The 21,533-nt window shown below is 35.6% G+C and overlaps 1 protein-coding gene across 2 annotated transcripts in view; it reads right to left on the bottom strand.

Annotated features, from left to right (window-relative positions):
• The window catches only part of NBEA (neurobeachin), a 752,078-nt gene that overhangs the window by 219,514 nt on the left and 511,031 nt on the right, over positions 1 to 21,533 (bottom strand). For both annotated transcript variants that reach the window (XM_025364271.1, XM_025364273.1), the window contains one exon: positions 17,369 to 17,512. In XM_025364271.1, coding sequence (XP_025220056.1) covers positions 17,369 to 17,512 — 144 coding nt within the window. The remainder of the gene's footprint in view (positions 1 to 17,368; positions 17,513 to 21,533) is intronic.

The following is a 21,533-nucleotide window of genomic DNA, read 5'->3' as shown; positions in this document are numbered from 1 at the left end:
TGAGGAATGACTGTAAATATATTCATCCCAATCACTACTGTAGCAATAAAACAATAAATTATAATGTCCTCAGCACACATAGAAGTATTGATATTAAATGTTAAACAAATGGATAAGACAAAACCTCTTCTTATTGCATTGGTGCATATAATAATTTAAAATTCCACCATCTAAAGTGGTAATTAAAAGGAAAATATAAACGTTATTTACTTTTTATAACTGGCAATATAATGCTTAAAAAATACTGTTCCAATACTATTTTTGAAAGAAGGATAGGGGTATTTCTTCCCATTTATCTAACCTAAAATGTGAACTAGAACAAAAACCACCCTAGCATAATGAATCTTTAAAATAATAACTTCTCTTTAGAGCCATCAGATCTTTAACCAGTTGAGATGGTAAACCTCATCATGGACCTAGAGTAGAAAGTACATGTTTTATATTAAAAAAGAAACCATTTATCAAATACACTTTAAAAGTAGAATGTTAAATACTTGTGGGTTTAGATTATGCTGATGAAAATCAAAATTTCAAGCCCAGAAATCTTAATAATACACTGACATTTTGGTAAAACTTTACAATTTACAGAATTCTTTTTTGTTTTTTGAGATGGAGTCTTGCTCTGTCGCCCAGGCTGGAGTGCAGTGGCTCAATCTCTGGCTCACTGCAACTTCTGTCTCCCGAGCTCAAGCTATTCTCCTGCCTCAGCCTCCTCAGGAGCTGGGAGTACAGGCGCATGCCACTGTGCCCAGCTAATTTTTGTATTTTTAGTAGAGACAGGGTTTCACCACGTTGTCCAGGCTGGTCTTAAACTCCTGACCTCAGGTGATCTACCCGGCTTGGCCTCCCAAAGTCCCGGGATTACAGGCGTGAGCCACTGTGCACGGCCACAAAACTCATTTGTATTTTTACAGAACTAATAGTCCAATATTCACAAATTTTAAGTTACTGGATGTGTCAATGCTTTCTTGCCAAAGACCACCAAGAACATATCTGTAGTTGAACAAGTGGGTTTTATTATTCATTGCAGTGAGAGAAACGGACAACAATAAGAACCATGGGGTGACTTAGGGGGTGTTAAAAGACTCATTGTAGGATCTGGATTTTACTTGTGATTTTGGGAAGGGTTCAGGAAAGCAGGGCTTTGCTCTGGATTGGGCTCTGTCAGGCATCAGAAATAATTCTATGATTAAGTATTTCAATCAATTTTATCTAGAGGGAGGGAAGACTAAATGTATGCTAAAGCTCTAATTCAAAAGATGTAGCAGTCACTCATATTAGCCAAAAGAGGGGAATGTCTGGTACTTTTGGGGTATGCACAGTGATCTTGCTTTTGTCTGTGTTTAGTCAAAATTATAAAGTTGTTTTTTGTCTCACATCATCATCAGACAGCCCTGTATGAAGTTGGTGCTCTGTGAGGTTGTTTATGTCCAACAAGGGAACATCATGGCCTAGCAGTGAGCTCCAGGCCAGTTCTCAAAAAGAATGAGGCCTAGATATAGGCAGGCCAGTTCCCAGAGGTCAGAGGCTGCTTTTTCTTTTTCTCAACTGCAGGGATGAATCATTTTCGGGGGGGCGGGGGACGGGAGGGTAAATTAATCATTCTCAGGAGGGGGTAAAATACATTCTAGTGATTAAAAGGCAACGATGGCTATTAAATTTCCTAATAATGATAAGCTTCTTTACAACTTTCAATGTAAAGCACAGTAAAGACTATGCATGGAAAAAGAGTTGCCGTTTAATTAAAACTGGAATTGCTAGAATTATTTGATGACTTTTAATTGGTAAACTATATTTAGGGTACATAAAATTATAATGTATTTTAGAATCGCTTGAATATTTCCTAACCTTAGTTTAATATCGTTAAAAGTTGCATTAGCTATATGGATTTTCTTCATCCTCAATTACTTGGAAACTACATGCTCAATTTGCTTTTAGAACCTGTGAAACCTTGTTATTTTTGGATAATAAAAAATTGACTAATCTTAGTAGAATTATTAAACTTAAAATCCTGATGTTATTTAGAAGAACTAAAACTAATCTGAAATTCTTTATGTTCACTGTAAAATGATATTATTCCAAAGAAATTAGGACAAAAATATAAGGAGGGAGTAAATTTTTATAATTATTTTTATAATGTGGTATACTTTCTAGGGAAGTAATTCATAGCATGAGTGACTGAACAAGATATCTATCACTGCTTTGGACTCTTTTTTTTTTTTTTGAGATGGAGTCTTGCTCTGTTGCCCAGGCTAGAGTGCAGTGGTGTGATCTTGGCTCACTGCAATCTCCGCCTCCTAGTTTAAGTGATTCTCCTGTCTCAGCTCCCCAGGGAGCTGGGATTACAGGTGCACGCCACTATGCCCAGCTAATTTTTGTATTTTTAGTAAAGACGGGGTTTCACCAAGTTGGCCAGGCTGGTCTTGAACTCGTGATCTCGTGATCCACCCACCTTGGCCTCCCAAAGTGTGGGGATTACAGGTCAGAGCCACTGCACCTGGCCATAGACTCATTATTTTTAAGTATGGTACAGTCAATTTCCCTAAAACATTCTCCCCCATAGAAACAAAGGAATAAGATGTTTTAATCTCAAAACAAATTACTGAAGAATATAATAAAGTTGTTTTATTTATTCCAAAACTTTGTTTTGGAATCCTAGGAAAGCTTTGGGCATTATGAAAATGGAGGTATTTGTGTATGTGCCCGAGGGAGGGGCAAGTTCTAGAAAAAATACTGCAACAAATTTTAGATTTCCAAATTTTAGATATCCAGGATGGTTCTCTGGGTTTCAGGTGATTGAAGTGTCTTAAGAATATATATATATATATAAAAGTCATAGTAGCAAAGTCTCTAGATAATGACTGTTTTATTTATATACAGAGAATATTGATAGTTGTCCAGATAAAATTTCAGAGTAATGATATTTTGAAATTTTCAATTTTTTTTTTTTTTTTTTTTTTTTAAGGGCTGGGCATGGTGGCTCACACCTGTAATCCCAGCACTTTGACAGGCTAAGGTGGGAGGATGAGAGGCCAGGAGATTGAGACCAGCCTGGGCAATTAGCGAGATCTCATCTCTACAAAAAAATTAAAAAAAAATTAGCTGGGTTTGGTAGCACATGCCTATGGAGCTATCTACTTAGGAGGCTGAGGTGGCAGGATCCCTTGAACCCTGGAAGTTGAGGCTGTAGGGAGCTATGACAGTGACACTGCACTCCAGCCCTGAACTTTTTTTTGCATGGAAATAGTTGCAGAATGTTTTTGCTTGAATAAAATAAAAATATTTTAACAACTCATAGAATACTATGCCTCAAGGGTTATGAATTTAAACTTCAGTACTACTTCCTCCCCAACATATTCACAAAGACACAATGTACCCTCCCGTAAACTATCCATTATAAATATTCTATAAACTCAAATTTTACACAAAAGCTCACTGTTTTCAGGAATTGGCCTCTTGATGATCCTAGGTGACTTCTTGAGCATAATCTATCCTTCACACTAAGATGAACAATAACCGATTATCCCCACAGATCATAATTTCCTTAGATTATTATTGTATAAAATAAGACAGATGATAAAGAACACAAATTAGGTGTTTTGAGATGAGAATAAACCTACATCTGAAAAACTCAACTTAGCATAGTCTAAAACAGACATGGAAGGAATGGAGCCCTCTTATATGAACAACTGAATACTGCAATTTAGCATATTATTTGTTCATCATGGTAGATCATTTATTTTTACGCTATTATTTAAAATCCCACCTTAATGTATTTATAATACATATTTTTAAAAAGTACTGAGAAAGACTCTGGTATGCTCTAACTTTAACCTACCATTTATGTTTACCAATTTATTTATAGTGCAGGTAATTCTTTGTTACAAGGAATCAAAAAAAAAAAATTGCTGCATTTTCTGCAAAGGCAGTGAGTGATTTCCTAGAAGAAAAAGCTTACAAAGCATATATACTATAAGTAAAATAGCACCGAGTTATTTTCCAGTACAAAAAGTACTAAACAACAGTGATAGTTTTAATGTTCAGTGTGAAAATTTGCTCTGCCTTTTGATTTAATAAGTGAGCCAGCTGAGATTTCTGTTTCTAGTTATATTACATTTAGTTCAACATATGGAATATATTTTTCACCTTCTGGAAGAGTATTGACTCTTCTATGGCACTGGGATATCATTTAATGATCGGGAAGAGTAAATTTCTACTAGACTACATGAGTGAATAAACCAGAGGATATGATTTAAATCTTTGCACCCCCAGGTTGGATTAAGTAGCTTGCCTTTATATTTCCATAGTTTCCTGGCCATATCATTATGGCACTTATAATATATTAAATATATGTGTTTAAAAGTCTGTTTCTCCTATTTGGCACAAGCTAATTGAAGACAGGATTTATTATCTTGTCCACCTATCACGTATCTGTCATATAGTATGCAATCTATGTTTGTGGATTGAATATAGAAAATGATATATACCAGTGTTGCATTTATATGTCATAGTAAAAGCTCACTGAAATTAATATATTACATATTTTATGTTTTTCTGAAATTGATTTCAAATTTTTCTTTATAAATATAAAAGATAACTGTTTTAGAGAAAACAAATTTAAAAATATACTGATAACCAATGAGAGTTATAATTTAATTGATCATTCTAGCTGTATTACATGTGCACTATTATGGTTTTAAAGGGCATAATTTTACGACTATCATATTTTTCCTAGTGTATACTTTGCTCTCTCTTTGTAATTAAATGTGTAGAGGCATATTTAACTCAGCATTCATTCATTCATTCATTCATGTAGTCAACAAAAATTACTTAATGAGTAGTGTATTGTTTTTGCATATAAGGAGAGAATACAGTGGTGTATAAGACATAAATTTTACCCACAAAGAGCTTATAGTATAAGGTAAAGAACACACAAAATAATTATGACATAAGGAAGAAAGGGTTAAACTAAGAATTGTGTAAAGTACTTTACATGATTTATTTCTATTAACATTCCTGTGTGATAGCACTGCTATCATCTCCATTTTACACATAAGAAAATGAGACTGAGGGTTGGAGTGATTTAGAGGTCATACAACTAGTAAATGAGAGATAGGATTCAAATCTGGTGATCTGATTCCAAAGTCAGGGTATTTGTTATATATGTTGCCTCCTACCAAGAAAGGGACAGAAAAAAATTCTAGACATTCACAGAACAATCATGATTTCCAGCCTATTTTTGGTGGGGGAGTGAGCAGTTGGAATAGAATGACAGCAGTGACATCTGTAGTGAGGTGTGATGGATGGGTAGAATTTGGACAGGTCGGGGTCTGGGAGAACATAGTGAGAAAGGGGAATAGTTTGGGCAAATACACAGTTGCAGGCGTAAATGAGCAGTAAATAAGTCTGGCCAGAGATTAGGGTGTGTAAGGGAAAGCAGTGTGAGATGAAACTGAAAAATCATACATACCCTTGAATGTCAGACTTTGTAGGTTAAGGAATCAAAGATTAGAGCTCAGAAATAATAATGCAGAGTAGTGGGTTTTACCCTTTTTCTGGGTCACACATTCTCCTGAGAAGATGGATAGATATACGGATTTTTTTTTTCTAGAAAAGTTCACCTATACATTTGTTCATCCTGATTATATAATAAATGAATAATTCATATTTTCAAGAAAAATTAAATTTTTTTCATTTGTGTTCCTCTATCTAAAGATTTTTCTGCATCTGCATTTATTGCTGTTTTTCAGCAGTTTCTGGAAATATACCTTTCCTCTTGTTTGAGGTAGTTACCCTGTCTATCTGTGCTACTAGGCCTACCCTCCCCTGCCGCCTCTGCTCTCTTATTTCTATCTCCTTTCTTCCCTTCTTTGTTAAGCTCTAGGTATCAGTTTCCATCTCTTAGTTCCTCACTCCTATTCTCTCCTTTAATTTCAGTCCAACCTCTACTTGGGCCAAGCTATTTGGGAAATACTCATTAATTAGTAAGTTAAAAGCTTGGAAAAGTCCATCAATTAAAAAATTCTGCAACTTTTTCTTGTTTGTTTTTTTTGTGATGGAGTCTCACTGTGTTGCCCAGGCTGGAGTGCAGCGGTGCCATCTCATGGTAACCTCTGCCTCCCAGGCTCAAGGGATCTTCCCACCTCAGCCTCCTGAGTACCTGGGACCACAGACTCGCACCACCACACCTGGCTAATTTAAAAAAATTTTTCATAGAGATGGGGTTTCGCCATGTTGCCCGGGCTGGTCTTGAACTCCTGAGCTCAAGCGATCCTCCCACCTCACCCTCCAAAAGTGCTGGGATTATAGGTATGAGCCACCGCACCTGGCCTGCAACTTATTTTTAAACTCATAAATTTCCAAACACATTTAACTATAGAGTTTCTTTTTTCTCATTAGCATCTTTCAAAAGACCTGTGCTACAAGGAACATTAGTTTGAAAAGTGCTGAGCCAGAGTTCCTGACTCCTAAGCATAGGAATCTTTCCTTTTCTCTTACCACTTTACTTCCTGCTTGGTATCCTGTTATGGGTTCTCCTTCATTGGCTGCCCTTTAAACCTTGTGCCACAGGGCATTTGATTTTGGCCTACTACTTCTCTATTTTCTCACTTCCCTTAGGTGATCTTACTGGTTTCTATTATGAACTCCATGCCCACCTTGGCTCTCAAATTTCAAACTTCTATTCTTTTGAAAATTTTGGAGGCCCAACAGGTCAAGCATCTTCATCTCCCACCCACAGAAGACCTTGCATCTGCACATTCCCACACACAGTTAATAGCTTCTAAACCACCTCTCCTCTCAGGCCTGATTCCCCTCATTCTTACTGCCTGCACTAGTCAGTTATTACAGTCCTCTACAAATTACCTTCTAATTTTTTTTTTTTTTTGGTAGCTGTCCCATTCTCCCCTTTCCTGCCTGCCGTCAACTTAGTTGAGGCTCTCATCACTGCTGCTTTGGAAAAGAGCCTCCTGTCAAGCTCTTACCTTAAGTCTGGGCATCCTGAAAACATATTCTACACAAGGGCCAGAGTGATTTTTTTAAAAAAATTCATCACTGTCATGCTTAAAATCTTTCACAGTCTCACTGTGGCCTTCAGGATAAAATCAAGATTCCTTATGGCACATAAAGTTCCCTCCCTGAGCTTGTCAGTTTCAGCTTCAGAGACTCCCTGCCTCATGCGTTTTACCTAAGTAATTTAGAACTACTGTAGTTTCACACAGAAGTTAATGTTTTAGCATACATTTTCCGCCTTCTGCAACAACTCTCTAAATACTTCTAAATGTTTAACTTATTTTTCAAGACTCAAGAAAGGAAATACCCATTCTAATAAAGGCTTTCCAGAATCCATGTTATTCTAGGACCATTTATTGTGTTGTAATGGTTTCCTTTCTATATTTAGGTTAACTATTTTTTTTTTCATTATCTCTTCTCCTCTATAACTTCCTGGAGGGCAGAATTTTGATCATATGTGTCTTTTTACTCCAAGAACCCACCATTATGTCTCACATAGAGTTGATATTCAATACTTATATTTGTTTTGGTGGGATAACCACATTCACCTGAGTGGTTTGGATCTGGCATCAGAGAATAAGAGTCCAACAGGTCCTTCCAGGTCTTGTCCTTATTTTGTGTGATTCTTGACATTTTCTATTCTAATCTTCTATTCTAAGAGAAAACAATTGACTTGTTTTTATTGGACTGATGACTTGAACTGGTAGAGCATATTCTACTGGAATAACTATTTGTAAATTAATTGCCATGTAAATACTTGTCCTTAGAGCTAATTGTTTAAGTATTTCTATAGCTGCTATTCTGGCTCTGCAACATCAAGCCATGGAAATAAACTAATTAAATAAAATATTTTCAGTATGCAGAAAGACTTCTTGATCCTTCTGTATAGCACCGCTCTAACTGTAGTGGCAAAATCACTTTGTAAACTTACGTTTGAGTAAGTGGCAAAGTCTTTCAGAGAGAGGACCAGGACACACTTAGGTATGGCAGTGACAAGGTAATGAAGAGCTCACTCTTCCTCCTCTCCAAGTTGCTAACATCTATAATTCGGTACTAGGAAAATTGTTTTGTTATCTCGCATTTTCCCTCAAATGTGATCTAATAAGATGACCCATATATTTTCTCAGTAGGTGATCAATATCCTCATTCACATGCTTAAAACAATGATGAAAACTTAGTCACCTCCATATAGAAAAATATGGTCTCCTGGTAAGTTAGTTATTTATTGCCCTATTCTCCAGATTGGTAGAGAGTATGACTATAAATTTGTAGTGGAATTACTTTATGATAAATTCTCCATACAGAGAAAAAAGTAGAAAATCAAAATGGGTTTCAACTATTACACTGTATTAAGAAAGAACAGATCTTATGAGTATGGTTTGTGAAACACCTGACCATAAAAAGGGTGGCTTTTATTCTTAAAATTAACAAAAAATGCAAATTATATATGATTTATGGTTGATGTCTACTCTTGTGTAAATATGTTTGTTTGTCCCCTCCAAAACCCAGGTTGAAATTGAACCCTCAATGTGGCAGTATTGAGAAGTGGTGCCTTTAAGATGTGACTGGGTCATTAGGGCCCTGTCCTCATGAGTGAATTAATCCTTTTGTGGATTAATGAATTAATAGGTTATCATGGGAGTAGAACTCATTGACTTTATAAGAAGAAAAAGAGAGACCTGAGATAGCATGTGAGTTCCCTCGGCCCCTCACATGTGATAACCCTCACATGTGATGCCAGGTGTGGCCTCAGGACTCTGCAGAGAGTCCCTACCAGCAAGAAGGCCCGCACCACATGCAGCCCCTTGACCTTGCACTTTTCAGTCTCCATGACTATATAAAATAAGTTTCTTTTCTTATAAATTATCCAGTTTCAGGTATCCTTTTATAAACAACAGAAAATGAACTAAGATAATGTCTAATAAGCATGGTTGAATTGTCTTTTTATTACATTTTTAATTTATACAGTTTGGTTATCAGGGATGTTGTTACAGTTAAGAGTACCTTAGAGTGTTTCATAGATGACAGAATCATGGTTGAAGGGGAACACAGGTTTATGGAAATAAAAGAAATATGGATTACAGTAAAATGTTTGCACACTCTAAAAGGACCTGTAGACTTTTTGAAAATAATGAAAAGAGGCAAAAAGGCTCAATATTCAAGATGAAGCTTTTATTTACTTTTATAACACCTTAACTGATTTAAAAATTAAGTTAGAAATTTAAATACTTTAGCTTTTATAAGAAATAGGCATGTATTAATGTTGTCTCTAAGAGCATTGTGAATTCTGTGTTTGAAGCTGAATGTGAATCCTTTGGGTATACTATTTATGACTGGGAAAGCAACTTCCTCATTCAAAGAGAGAAAAAAGACTCATAAAGACTCATAAGGCTTTTTCAACATCAAATAGCTTTCACTAAACAACATTTTGATGAGTTAAGTGTGAGTGAGTCAGGGACATATGGATTAAATTTCCCTTGAAATACACATGGGTTTAAAAATTAAGGGGAAAATCCTGAGCAAAACGCATTTTAGAGAATTCAGAATGTTTAAGAGATATTTTCCCCCTAAATACAAGTATCAGGTTGAATAACTTCTAGTTAGATTCTGTAACTAAAATGAAATAAAAACAAATATGGAGGAACCTTTAAAAAATACTAGTTTTGTTGGAGACAGAATGTTACATTCACCATATCAGCACTGCAATGCACAGAGTTAGGCTTAAGCAGATTAATTTGAGTCTATCTGCACCGAACATGCTCTCTCCCATAGTACGTATTCAAGTCAACAGTTACAACAAAATTTTCTGTGCTACTGGCTTAGACTCTTATTCTTTTTTAAAGAACATATTCTTAGACAAACTCTTAGCTTTCAGAATTCTGTAGTTTATTTTAATTATGTTTTCCCAGAATCTTGAGTTCTTTCTTCTCATATGCTGTATATTTTTGTTTTATTCTCCTTTCTAGCTCAGTTTGTAGGAAACATTCAATTTATATATAAACAACTTTGCCTCTGGTATCTGGATATTCGAAGTTAGGACACTGAAGGTCTAACTGTCAAGCTGATCATTTCAACTGTCAATACTTTAATTTCTTAGGGAATATACATTATCTGCCATAACTTCCTGGTTATTTGAGTTACCCAGAGGTAGTGGTAGCAGAGCTAATTCTCTTGATGACTTTTTTTTCTGTCACAATCTGAGTTAGTAGATATTCAAAAGATGTTAATGGGTAAGTAAATGGGCAAGTGAATGTAGTCAAAAAGACATTTAGGGAGGTAGAAATGGTCAGCCTTAAGAAAAAGTCGACATAATGCCCCCTCTTCCACCTGCCAGCCCTGTTTTCACCACTGGATACCTGATTTTGTTTTGATCAAGTAGAACAACAGCTATAGAATATGTATACAACCTAACCCAGTTTACAAGAAGAAAAACAGCTTGAAAATACATTGCCCTCTAAAAATCAGGGAAGGTACAACCGGGAACTGTCATGCGCAACAAAGTGGGTCATGAAGGAGATGACTGGCACTTCAGAGAGCCTTTTAATGGATCTCCTCCTTACTTCCGTATTTTTCTCATTCTTAATTTACATAATCACTTTTCAGAATTTTGGATTCTTGGTAAGTGTGTGTGTGTGTAAAGAAATGTAAACCTACCATTATGAAAAACACAAATTAAAAATAAATCCAACTCTTACATTTGAATACTTCTTCCCTGTGTTGCTATCTCCCTGTACTAACTACTTTAAAAAAAAAAACAAAGTAGCATTACAATCCATTGGATATAGAACACCTTTTCTATTTGCTAAATTTTTTTTTACAGTAACAGTACTTGTGGTATTTTGACATTATAAATTGGAACTTACAGAAACATTTAGTTAAAATGACACGTTTACCAGAAGCGGAAATGCAATAAAGATTAGCTTAACTTTAGGTGTTGCTATCCTGGAAAATTCAAGTGATGGCTGAATTGAAATTCAGCTTTTGGTATAATTAACTTATACCAAAAAACAAAAGACAAAACAAAACTTATTATGAGCTATTGAAATTATTTGAATAATTCAGTTAGTATGAGCAGACAGTCTGATAATTTGAGCCCCCAAATATTTATTTCAACAGATCATAAGTTTTGGTTTGTCTTTTGTTTTTTGATATAAACTAATTGAATAATTATCTCAGCTTTCCAGTTTACCTACATAATATTTTTAAGTGGGAACCTTTGAGGGCAAATAATTGTGTTAGGAGATTTCTTCACAGTTCAAAGCTACACAGTATATGAATGCTGTCTTTAAGGGATCTAGTCTAAAAGGACAGAGAAAACATGGAAGAACATCTACAATGCAAGGCTTTATGTGGTATGTGTCTTAAGAATGATACAATCAATATGTTGTGGGGTGGCTAGAATAAAGTAAGACAGATAATAACATGTCTTGGTGAGGATATGGAGAAATCAAAACCCTCACATGCTGCTGATGAGAATTCAGAATGGCGCAGCCTCTTTGGTAAATAGCCTAAAAGTTAAATGTGGATTTATTATTTGACCCACTAATTCCCCTCCTATGAATATACCTAAGATAGATGAAAACATATGTCCACATGAAATCTTGTAAAATATTTACAGCAGAATTATTCATAGTAGTGAAAAGGTGGAAACAACTTGAATGTCCATCAACTAATAAAGTGATATATAAAATGTGGTGTATCCATACAATGGAATAAGTGCCATAAAAAGGACTACATGCGGCCGGGTACGGTGGCTCATGCCTGTGATCCCAGCACTCTGGGAGGCCGAGGCAGGTGGATCACGGGGTCAGGAGATTGAGACCATCCGGCTAACACGGTGAAAACCTATCTCTACTAAAAATACAAAAAAATTAGCTGGGCGTTGTGGCAGGTGCCTGTAGTCCCAGCTTCTCAGGAGGCTGAGACAGGAGAATGCCGTGAACCCAGGAGGCAGAGCTTGCAGTGCGTCAAGATCATGTGCCACTGTACTCCAGCCTGGGCAACAGAGTGAGACTCCATCTCAAAAAAAAAAAAAAAAAAAAAAAAAGAAGGACTACATGACAAAATATGGAAAGGGCTTGATGACACCATGCTAAGTGAAAGAAGGCAGCCATTAAAGACTATCTATGATTCCATTGGTATAAAATGTCCAGAATAAGCAAATCTATAGAGACAGAAAGTAGATTAGTGGTTGTCCAGGACTGCAAAGGAGGGAACAGGAAAATTGGTGAAGAAAGGCAAATGGTAACAAGGTTTCTATCTGGAGTGACGAAATATTTTAAAATTGATTTTGGTAACAGTTGCATAACCTTGTGAATGAATATACTAAAAAATCACTAAATTGTACAATGTAAAAGGGTCAATTATATGATATGTGAACTATATCTCAATAATGCTACTTCCAAAAAAATGCTAACAAAAATATTATGGAGATGATATGATTGGCCAGTGAATATTTCATCAGTGATTTAAATGGGTCTAAAAATGCGTAGGGTTTTTAACAGGAGGAGATGGGAGAGGGAGTGGAACAGAGAAATAGAAGGATATTTCAGGTGAAGAAGTTTGGACATTAGTTTGGGCCTATATATATATATAACCTAATAACAATATATGTATATGTTGCTATTAGTAATAGCATATATATATGCAAACAAAAAATAAAATTATTACAATTTACAGAACTGATCATAAAGCATAAAGAACCATCATTGTCATTAACTCAGAATTCCCTAACTTAGTAAAATTACTAACTTTTGAAAGAAACAATAAGGAACCCATATAAATTCCAATTCCATTATGTAAACTATTTCTATTGTCACTCAGCATATGTGACAGAACTACCATTCTAAAAGAAATGAAATACATTTCATTGGTGGGATGTCATTTTTTCAATTTAATTAAATCCTTCACTTATCAATTTATATAAATTTGAGTTAATCTTGAATTTCAGTTACTCAATAGTTATTTGAAGAAACAACTTGCTAACGTTCAAATTAAAATAGGTAATCAAGATTTTATATTAAAATTCATTGAATTATACCAATTTCAATGTTTTCAGTAAAAAAGTAAATTGAAATCTTTAGTCACATATGGGATTTAGGTACTAATTCACTTTGGCGAATCACTACAAACTAAAAATGCAATTAAAGTAAATTAAGTTAGGTTTTATTAATATAATAATTACTTTATTGATTGGCATACATCTATATTATAATAATATTAGCCATTTGCTACAGTAATACATAATAAATTGGGTAATTAGTAGTCACACACATTTAACTTGCCTCTTGAGATGAACAGCTTGGGAAGAAAGGGAACTAAAAGTGAAACAGAAAATTGTATGACATTTAAAGCTATAGAATTTTGTGGAACATTTTGTCTTTATTACAACTAGAAAACTCCAAACAAAATGGAGAAAACATAAGAAAAGGTCAACATTTAAGTAAAATTGTACTAAAAGCAGTCTATTTATCATATTGTTTTTAACTTACCAGATTGATTTGGAGCACACATAGACTATCTATAAGCAAAACTAAAATGAATTATTATACATATTCATATACTTCCAGTGTAATGGAACCAGTGTAAAAATTGAGTTATAAACAGAAGATGTCATTTTTACATAATTTTAGAAGAATCTTTAATGAGATATACCTACACACACACTCACACACACATATTCAAATATACTATTTGGTATATTTTAGTTTAAACCATATACTATGTATTTGTAAGGAAATACATTATTTTGCATACTTCTTAACGTTATGCAAGTTACTTAATCTCTTGACCTGTTTATCTTTATTTCTAAAATTGGTGGTAATCATTTCTACCTTATTGGGTTGTTGTTTAGATTAAGTGGGTTACTGCCCACAAATCTGTCTGAACACCTATCCTAACCCTAGGCCTAACTCTTTTTTATTTAGAAAAGCTCACCATATCCATTTGTCAATATTTTCAGCTATAAGGAAAATAGTTTTAAAAACATGAAAATGTAAATGTACTCAAGAGTAACTGCTATTAAACAGTTCTCAACAGGCAGAAAATACAGACTTTCCTTTCACAGAAAATGTTAAATCTATAATAGCAGCATCATTTATATACAGAAAAAAGCTGGTTTTGATGTCTGGCTCCTAGCACTTCATGCAGGCTATTCTTCTTTCTCTCTCTATCTCTCTCTCTCTTTTTTTTTTTTAATAAACAGAAATTGATCCTACCTTTTGAATTAAAAAAAGAAAAGAATTAATCTTAACTAAATTAGTACTTTTCTCTAAGTTTTCTGTACTAATTAGCATACTTTCTTCTATTTGAATTTAACTTATTATTATATAATGGCAAATCATAATGCATATCTGCTTATCTGTATGCCTATGTCAGCAAAACAGAGTTTTATAAATAATAGGAAATTGTAGTATGCTAATCAGCAGATTTAGGTTTACCTTTACAATTATAAAAATGATGTATTCTTTCATATCTATTCTAAAAATCTAAGAACTCTAATTACTTTTATATATGTGAAAGCATATTTCTTATACTAATAATACGCAAGCCATTTCATTAAGTTGTCATGAAAAGATAAACCTGTAATTTTTATCTCAGAGACTGAAATAGGCACTTTTTACTTTATGTATTTCTGAGATAGCAAATAAATATGAGATTATATTAATGTTACACACAGATTTTAGGATTTCTTGGGTTTGTGTTTTTTATTTTTATGTTTATTTAGTTATTTATTTTGAGGTGGAGTTTTACTCTGTCGCCCAGGCTGGAGTGCAGTGGCATGATCTCCGCTCACTGCAAGCTCCACCTCCCAGGTTCACGCCATTTTCCTGCCTCAGCCTCCCGAGTAGCTGGGACTACAGGCGCCTACCACCACGCCTGGCTAGTTTTTTGTGTTTTTAGTAGAGACGGGGTTTCACCGTGTTAGCCAGGATGGTCTCGATCTCCTGACCCTGTGATCCGCCCAGGTTGGCCTCCCAAAGAGCTGGGAATAAAGGCGTGAGCCAATGCGCCCGGCCTGGGTTTTAAATTGGATTTAAGTCTCCTGTAAGGGTGACATTTTCTTTAGGCAGTGTAGCTCTGTCAGGCTACTTAGAATGACATGTTATGAGTAAGACAAACATTATTATTAAACAAATTTTAATTTCTGCAACAGAGATAACCATGATTTGGACAATAATTTCTTAGGGCAAAAACAGTTACGTATTGCTGTAACTGCATCTTTAACTAATAGCTGATTTCTTAAACTTAAGAATTCTGGCTTGTAATAAAGTTCTAAAAGTGAATTTTATGTAACCTTGTAACTATTATGTTAGTCTAGATTAATAGGCTTCAGCATTTACAAAATGAAACTATTCTTATAAAATATGCAGAATATTTCTGTGGCCCTTCATAAAACATCCATCCCTTACTTCTTTTCCACGGCATTCAAGGTTCAGAGTATATTTGTGGACTGCTGTTTTTAAAATGAACTCTACAGAGTAGGCAGAGGATCCATACTTTAGGACAGCTGTAACACACAAGGATCCTGCTAGAAGAGTATGAGTTAGGACCAGGTATATTATAGATAGCAACAGGTGTGCTCAATGACAAATCCGTTAAAAGAAATTAGAGGAGTCTTGATTCAGTGAATTGGTCAGGAGTCATATAATTTGATTTTAAATAGTTTATTTCAAGCATATTTTCACTGTTCTTTAGGTGTTTGAACTTAACTTTTTTGGGGGCTTTTTTCTTATAAACATAAATTAATATTAATAATTAGCTACCATTAAAGAAGAGAAATATATAAAGGTTATTAGTCTTCGTTGAATTGTGCCACTGGCATTACTGGGCAGTCTTACAATAAATTTCAAGGGACTATGTAACTCTGTATTAACTAATTATCTTCAGTAGGAACAAAGGACCAGGGAGTCAATCTGAACTGTACAATTATTAAACATCTCTGCTAGCATATATGAATAAGAAAGACAACACATAATATAACAAGGGTCAGAAATAACATTTGTGAATTTTCTATATTCTTTAAGATGAAGAATGAGACCAGCAGAAAAGAAAACACATCTGGGGACAAACAGAATCAATGACCTTCATTAGCTTAAATTTCCAAATGGCCTCAGATAAAAATCTCTGAGCTACTAAAACAAACCACGAAAACAACAAAACCAAAACTTGAACACTTACTTAAGAATTTGAGGCAAACATTTGGTCATAGACTTAAGAGTACATTTAAATCGAAAAAAAAAATAGTTTTTGTAATACAGAAATGTTAATAATATAGAAATATCTAGGAACTAGCATTAGAGTAAACTTATTAAATATTTTCTTTCTTAATCTAGAAGATGGAGAATAATGTGCTATCTCCAGTTTACAATTAACAGTAACATCTTCTCTTTGAAGATGAAAAGAGAACTCTTTCAACCAGTAGAAATAAATCACTAGAGACTTTCATAAAGCCATGCCAGATAATTTTCAGTTCCTTGCAACAAGTGTGATTTTGTGTCAAGAATTATAAATATAAGTCCACCTCTCTATTGCCACCTGCCACCTCAACCTTGTGTGGGCTGCAAGTATAGAACTAAGACTCAGCTACTTTTTGAGACTCTGAAGCAGGAGTTTTTAAGGTGAGGTTGGGGATATAATTCCATGGACTGATTTTCAGGGGTCAGTGATCACTAACATTGTGTACAGAACTGTATGTGCCACTTCATGAAGCCATTTGCTTTCATCAGATTCTCAAAGTGGCTTAAAACCCAAAAAAGATTATGGGTGAATATGCTAAGATATCCATACCCCATCTGGTCACTGTAGAATCACATCCAGAATTGATCTCAGACATATATCACAACAAGATAAAACTGAGGCAGTAGGGGAAAGAATATCTGCTGGTGGCTTAGGAATATGAGGCTACAGAACAAAACAAGAGTGGAGAGAGACATTCTTTACAGTGACAAATGGGAGGAAATGGCAAATTCAATTGGCACCTGGGTGAAGGACCTATTGGCTCTTAAGAGTGTTGGAGACACATGTAAATCAATGAGCCTGTCATCCTGTCCCACTTCCCAATTATAATATAGGCACTTAGATGTGAATAACTGATACTATTATTATTTCTTCTATATAAAAAGTTGCTCTTCATTACCTAGAAATTTGATGATATTCATTTATTGCCAGTAACATACACATTACTTTGGGGTCTTGTCTTCAATATTAGAAATGAGATAAAGTAACTTTTTAACATTCATGTGATTGAGCATTGTTACAACCATTGGTACTCATTCATTTACTAGGAGACAGATTTTGAATTCAGTAGCTTTGTGTTCATTTACAACAAATAGGAAAAACATATTTTAAAATTTACCTGCAAGGTTGTCGATTTCTTTCTCCTGTAGCAGACTGACTGCATCATCGTCTCCTTCCAGCATAAGTTCTGTCTCTGCATTCTGGTTCACTATTGCTTGACTTCTGAATGTTTTCTTTGACTTTACTACATCTTCTTCCGTGCCTAATCACAACGAAAATATAATAATTTAGGTTATTATGATTGTTTCTGCTTATAGTAGGTATTATAAATAATTGATTGCTTTGTGATAATTATATGCTGCGTTTACATATTACTTTACAATTATAGAACATTGTAACCTTCTTTACCTTGTTTGGTTTCCTGTGAGAAACATGGGGTGTGAGGAGCTGTAATCACTGACCCTTATTTTAAAGATGAGGAAACTACATGCATTTTGGAGGAACCCAGCAATTGCTAATGTTAGAGAAAATAACTCTACCACGTCTTAGGATTGGAAGAGCCATGTCTTAGGGCTCTAAGATCAGTGTATGTTGCACAAAAGTCTGTACTTCACCCCAAATTTATTTTCTTAAAATCACACTATTTTACATAATCACACTTTGTCTAAATTAGCTAATCAATTGCTAATTAGCTAATTAGCAGATCATTTTTGAAAGTGGATGAGATAGGTATGCAGAAAACAAAAAACCATTCACATGTGAGGGGAAAAACGATTATCATTGGAAAGTTACAGGACGGCGGAGTTAGAAATGATGGAGACATAAAAGCTTCTTCATAATATCTATTTCTTTAGCAATTAGTGAAATAAATACTGGTTTTTCTGAAATGATAGCCTTATTTTGCTATATATAACAACACAAAAAGCTGGCCGGGCGCAGTGGCTCACGCCTGTAATCCCAGCACTTTGGGAGGCCGAGGGGGGTGGATCACGAGGTCAGGAGATGGGGACCATCCTGGCTAACACAGTGAAACCCTGTCTCTACTGAAAATGCAAAAAATTAGTCAGGCGTGGCGGTGGGCCCCTGTAGTCCCAGCTACTTGGGAGGCTGAGGCAGGAGAAAGGCGTGAACCCGGGAGGCGGAGCTTGCAGTGAGCCGAGATCGCGCCACTGTGAGACTCCGTCTCAAAAAACAAACAAACACACAAAAAGCCAAAACCAAAACACATGAAAATAAGCAGAAAAACTGAAATATTGTAAATATTGCAAGATTTAACCTGGCATTAATGTATAAGTTAGAAATGAATGCATCTGAATCCCTCAAGAATTTGACTGCTTAACAAATATTTTCATAGTTACATTCAGACACCTGCTTTGGCAGGTGACAATTAATATAAAATTATCTGAACTGAAAGCAACTTTTATAAATGCATACACCACCCACACCCACACAAACACCACACACATGAAATACTTTTGTATCACTTGAAGCTGAAATTCCATTTAGAAGAAAGCATTGTAATTTACTGTATTCTGTATTAGGATATAGTCTTCAAGGAGCAGCATTAACTAGGAAAACGTCTTCGTATCTCATTTGGTGTGGTGGATATATTCCTGGAAATGGGAGCCTTATAAATCAGTCCTATACGGTGTCGTATTATATTTTTAGGGGACATTACGGTGTTGAAACATAGACAATGGCTCTCCAAATGATGTCATGCCTTTGGTCGAAAGTTCACAGTACTTTTGGTCAATTCACCCAGGCCCATACCATAGAACTTCCAACAGTCCATTACTGCCTACTGATATTTGCTCAACCATTGTGCTGTTGTTGTTTGAGACAGGGTCTTATTCTGTCACCCAGGCTGGAGTACAGCGGCATGATCACAGCTCACTGCAGCATCGACCTCCCAAGCTCAAGCAATCATTCTACCTCAGCTTCCTGAGTAGGTGGGACCACAGACGCATACCACAATGCCTGGCTACTTTTGTTTTTGGTAGAGATGGGCTCTTACTATATTCTCAGGCTGGGCTTGAACTCCTGGGCTCAAGTGATCCTCCCACCTTGGCCTCCCAAAGTGCCAGGATTATATGCATAAGCCACTGTGCCCAGCCTCAACCATTTTCTTGCAACTACATCTGGCTGTCATACAACTTGCACTGTAAAATAGTTAGCTTTTTTCCTTTTTCTCTTTGCATTTTGCATACTTCTTTTTCTCAGTGAATATAGGCCAATTCTGTTTGCTAAAATATGAAAAAATTGACTCAAAGGCCACCAGAGTAAAAACACATGTTGAGGAACACAGTCACATCACAATACCATTACAGAGTGTCACTGGCTGAGAGGTATAGTCTGTCATCCTAGCTCCTACTGGATAACCACATTTACAGCACATGGTTAATACATACCATAAATGTATAAAGTAGTAGATTGTTAAATATATATTTTGATAAATACTTCAGAGACAAATAGTATTACAAATCAATGCTACATTGGAGGGGAGGGGAATTAAAGGGGTTCCATGTGTACTGTTCTTTCACTGGCCCACAGATAATTATTATTTCTGGAATAAAAGATTGGGGATAGATCACTGAATGCTTCAGAACCTTATCTTAATTCTATTTGATTTTTGGTGATATAAAGCCAGCAAAAGAGTAATCTTCTGAGGGTAGCTATCTTTATAACTTGTTTGCTTCCTGGGCAAACAGAAATACAGAGCTTGCATCATTTGAGAACAAAAGAGGCAAATCCAGTGATTAATAATTCAGAAATCTCTCCTGAGGTCCTCTTAGCTGTATTTCTGGACTTTGCCTGAATACTATTAACTGAACATTTCTCTTACTGAGCTAATTGTCTCTTGCTCCTTCTCCTCCTCGTATTTTGGCCAACCATGTACTTTAGCAGAAACCTAGGAATTCAACCTGCATGGTGACTGCCACGGCCCTAGTTCAGGCCATCACTGTTTTTGGTCTAGAGGGTGTCAACAGTTGCCTTACTCACACCACCTTCCATACTTTTGTCAGAGTGATTTTTATAAAACACAAATAAGTTGAGGATATTTTCCTATTAAAATTATTCATTAACTCCTCCCAATCAAGTATACCTAAAGCAAGACTTAGACTGGAGGATAAAATCCAAACTTCTTAGCATGGCTTACCAAGGCCTTTTATCCTCTCATTACCAGTTCTGTGTTTTCACCACACCCTCCTCAGCAACATTGGCCCACTTATAGCTTCCAAAATATGTCATGCTTTCACATACCTCTTTACCCATGCTAATGTTATTCCCTCTGCAGGGTATGTTACTACCTTTCCCCCTTGGCCTGGCTAATTGCTACTTGCCCTTCAAAACTCACTTGCTTCAGCTGTCTTTCCTAACAAACCCTACCGCACATTCACAGCTTACACACAATTCAACTGCACCGTATAGGTGTTACCTATGATGTGTCTGTCCTCTCCACTAGGCTGTATTCCCATTTCTGTAGCTTCAGTGCCTGGCGCCCAGCAGTTGTGCCACAAACGTGCTGAACTGAAGTTCAAGTTCACCCCACCACCCTATTCCCTTCTCTGATTTCTTAAGGGCCCTTGTGTGCTCTTTCCCTTACGCTTCCACCATACCTCTTGAACCCTGCTACTGCAGAATTTACAGGTATTGTAACTGCTTGCTTATTTATCTCCACAAAAGCCTCCAAGTTCCTTCATGCCTGGAAACATGTTTTTGTCTTGGTATTCTCAGTACTTAGCATGCTGCCTTGCACAGAGCAAACCCTTAAAAATCCTGAATAAATGTATAAACTCAGACATTACAGTTACCCTTGCCTATTTCAAAAGTCTGAAGTTCCCAGGATATCTTGGAGTCTCAGTGAGTTGCCTTTAGTTTGTGGCAAGCTGGAGAATCTATGTATTTACAGGAAAAAGAACTTTTTTTTTTTTACAATAAAGTCCAAAAAGCCTTTTAAGTGTGAGTAATCTAATAAAGGCAAGTTTTTCCTTATATAAAAATCAGGGGCAATCTTTGTCAGTAAAAAAAGCTTTATATTACTTTTGTATTACCAAAATAAATATTTACCAATGAAGAAAATGTAGTAGAAGAAAGGTGAGCTCTGAAATGTATATCAAGCTTTCAATTTTATCCCCTCTGGTTTTAAGGTAGTAAAACAATCATGACTTTAAAAGATATATAGTAAACTAATCCATATCAACACACTAAGCTTATCATCCTTGTTCAAGTGTTATCAGTTTGCAGCTCAGCAAACTTCCTGATTTTATGGTACTGCACCAAAC

Source organism: Theropithecus gelada, chromosome 17, assembly GCF_003255815.1.
Source record: "Theropithecus gelada isolate Dixy chromosome 17, Tgel_1.0, whole genome shotgun sequence".
Lineage (NCBI taxonomy): Eukaryota > Metazoa > Chordata > Mammalia > Primates > Cercopithecidae > Theropithecus > Theropithecus gelada.
Note: the sequence above shows the minus strand (reverse complement) of the source record. Positions and strands in the feature narration are given on the sequence as shown.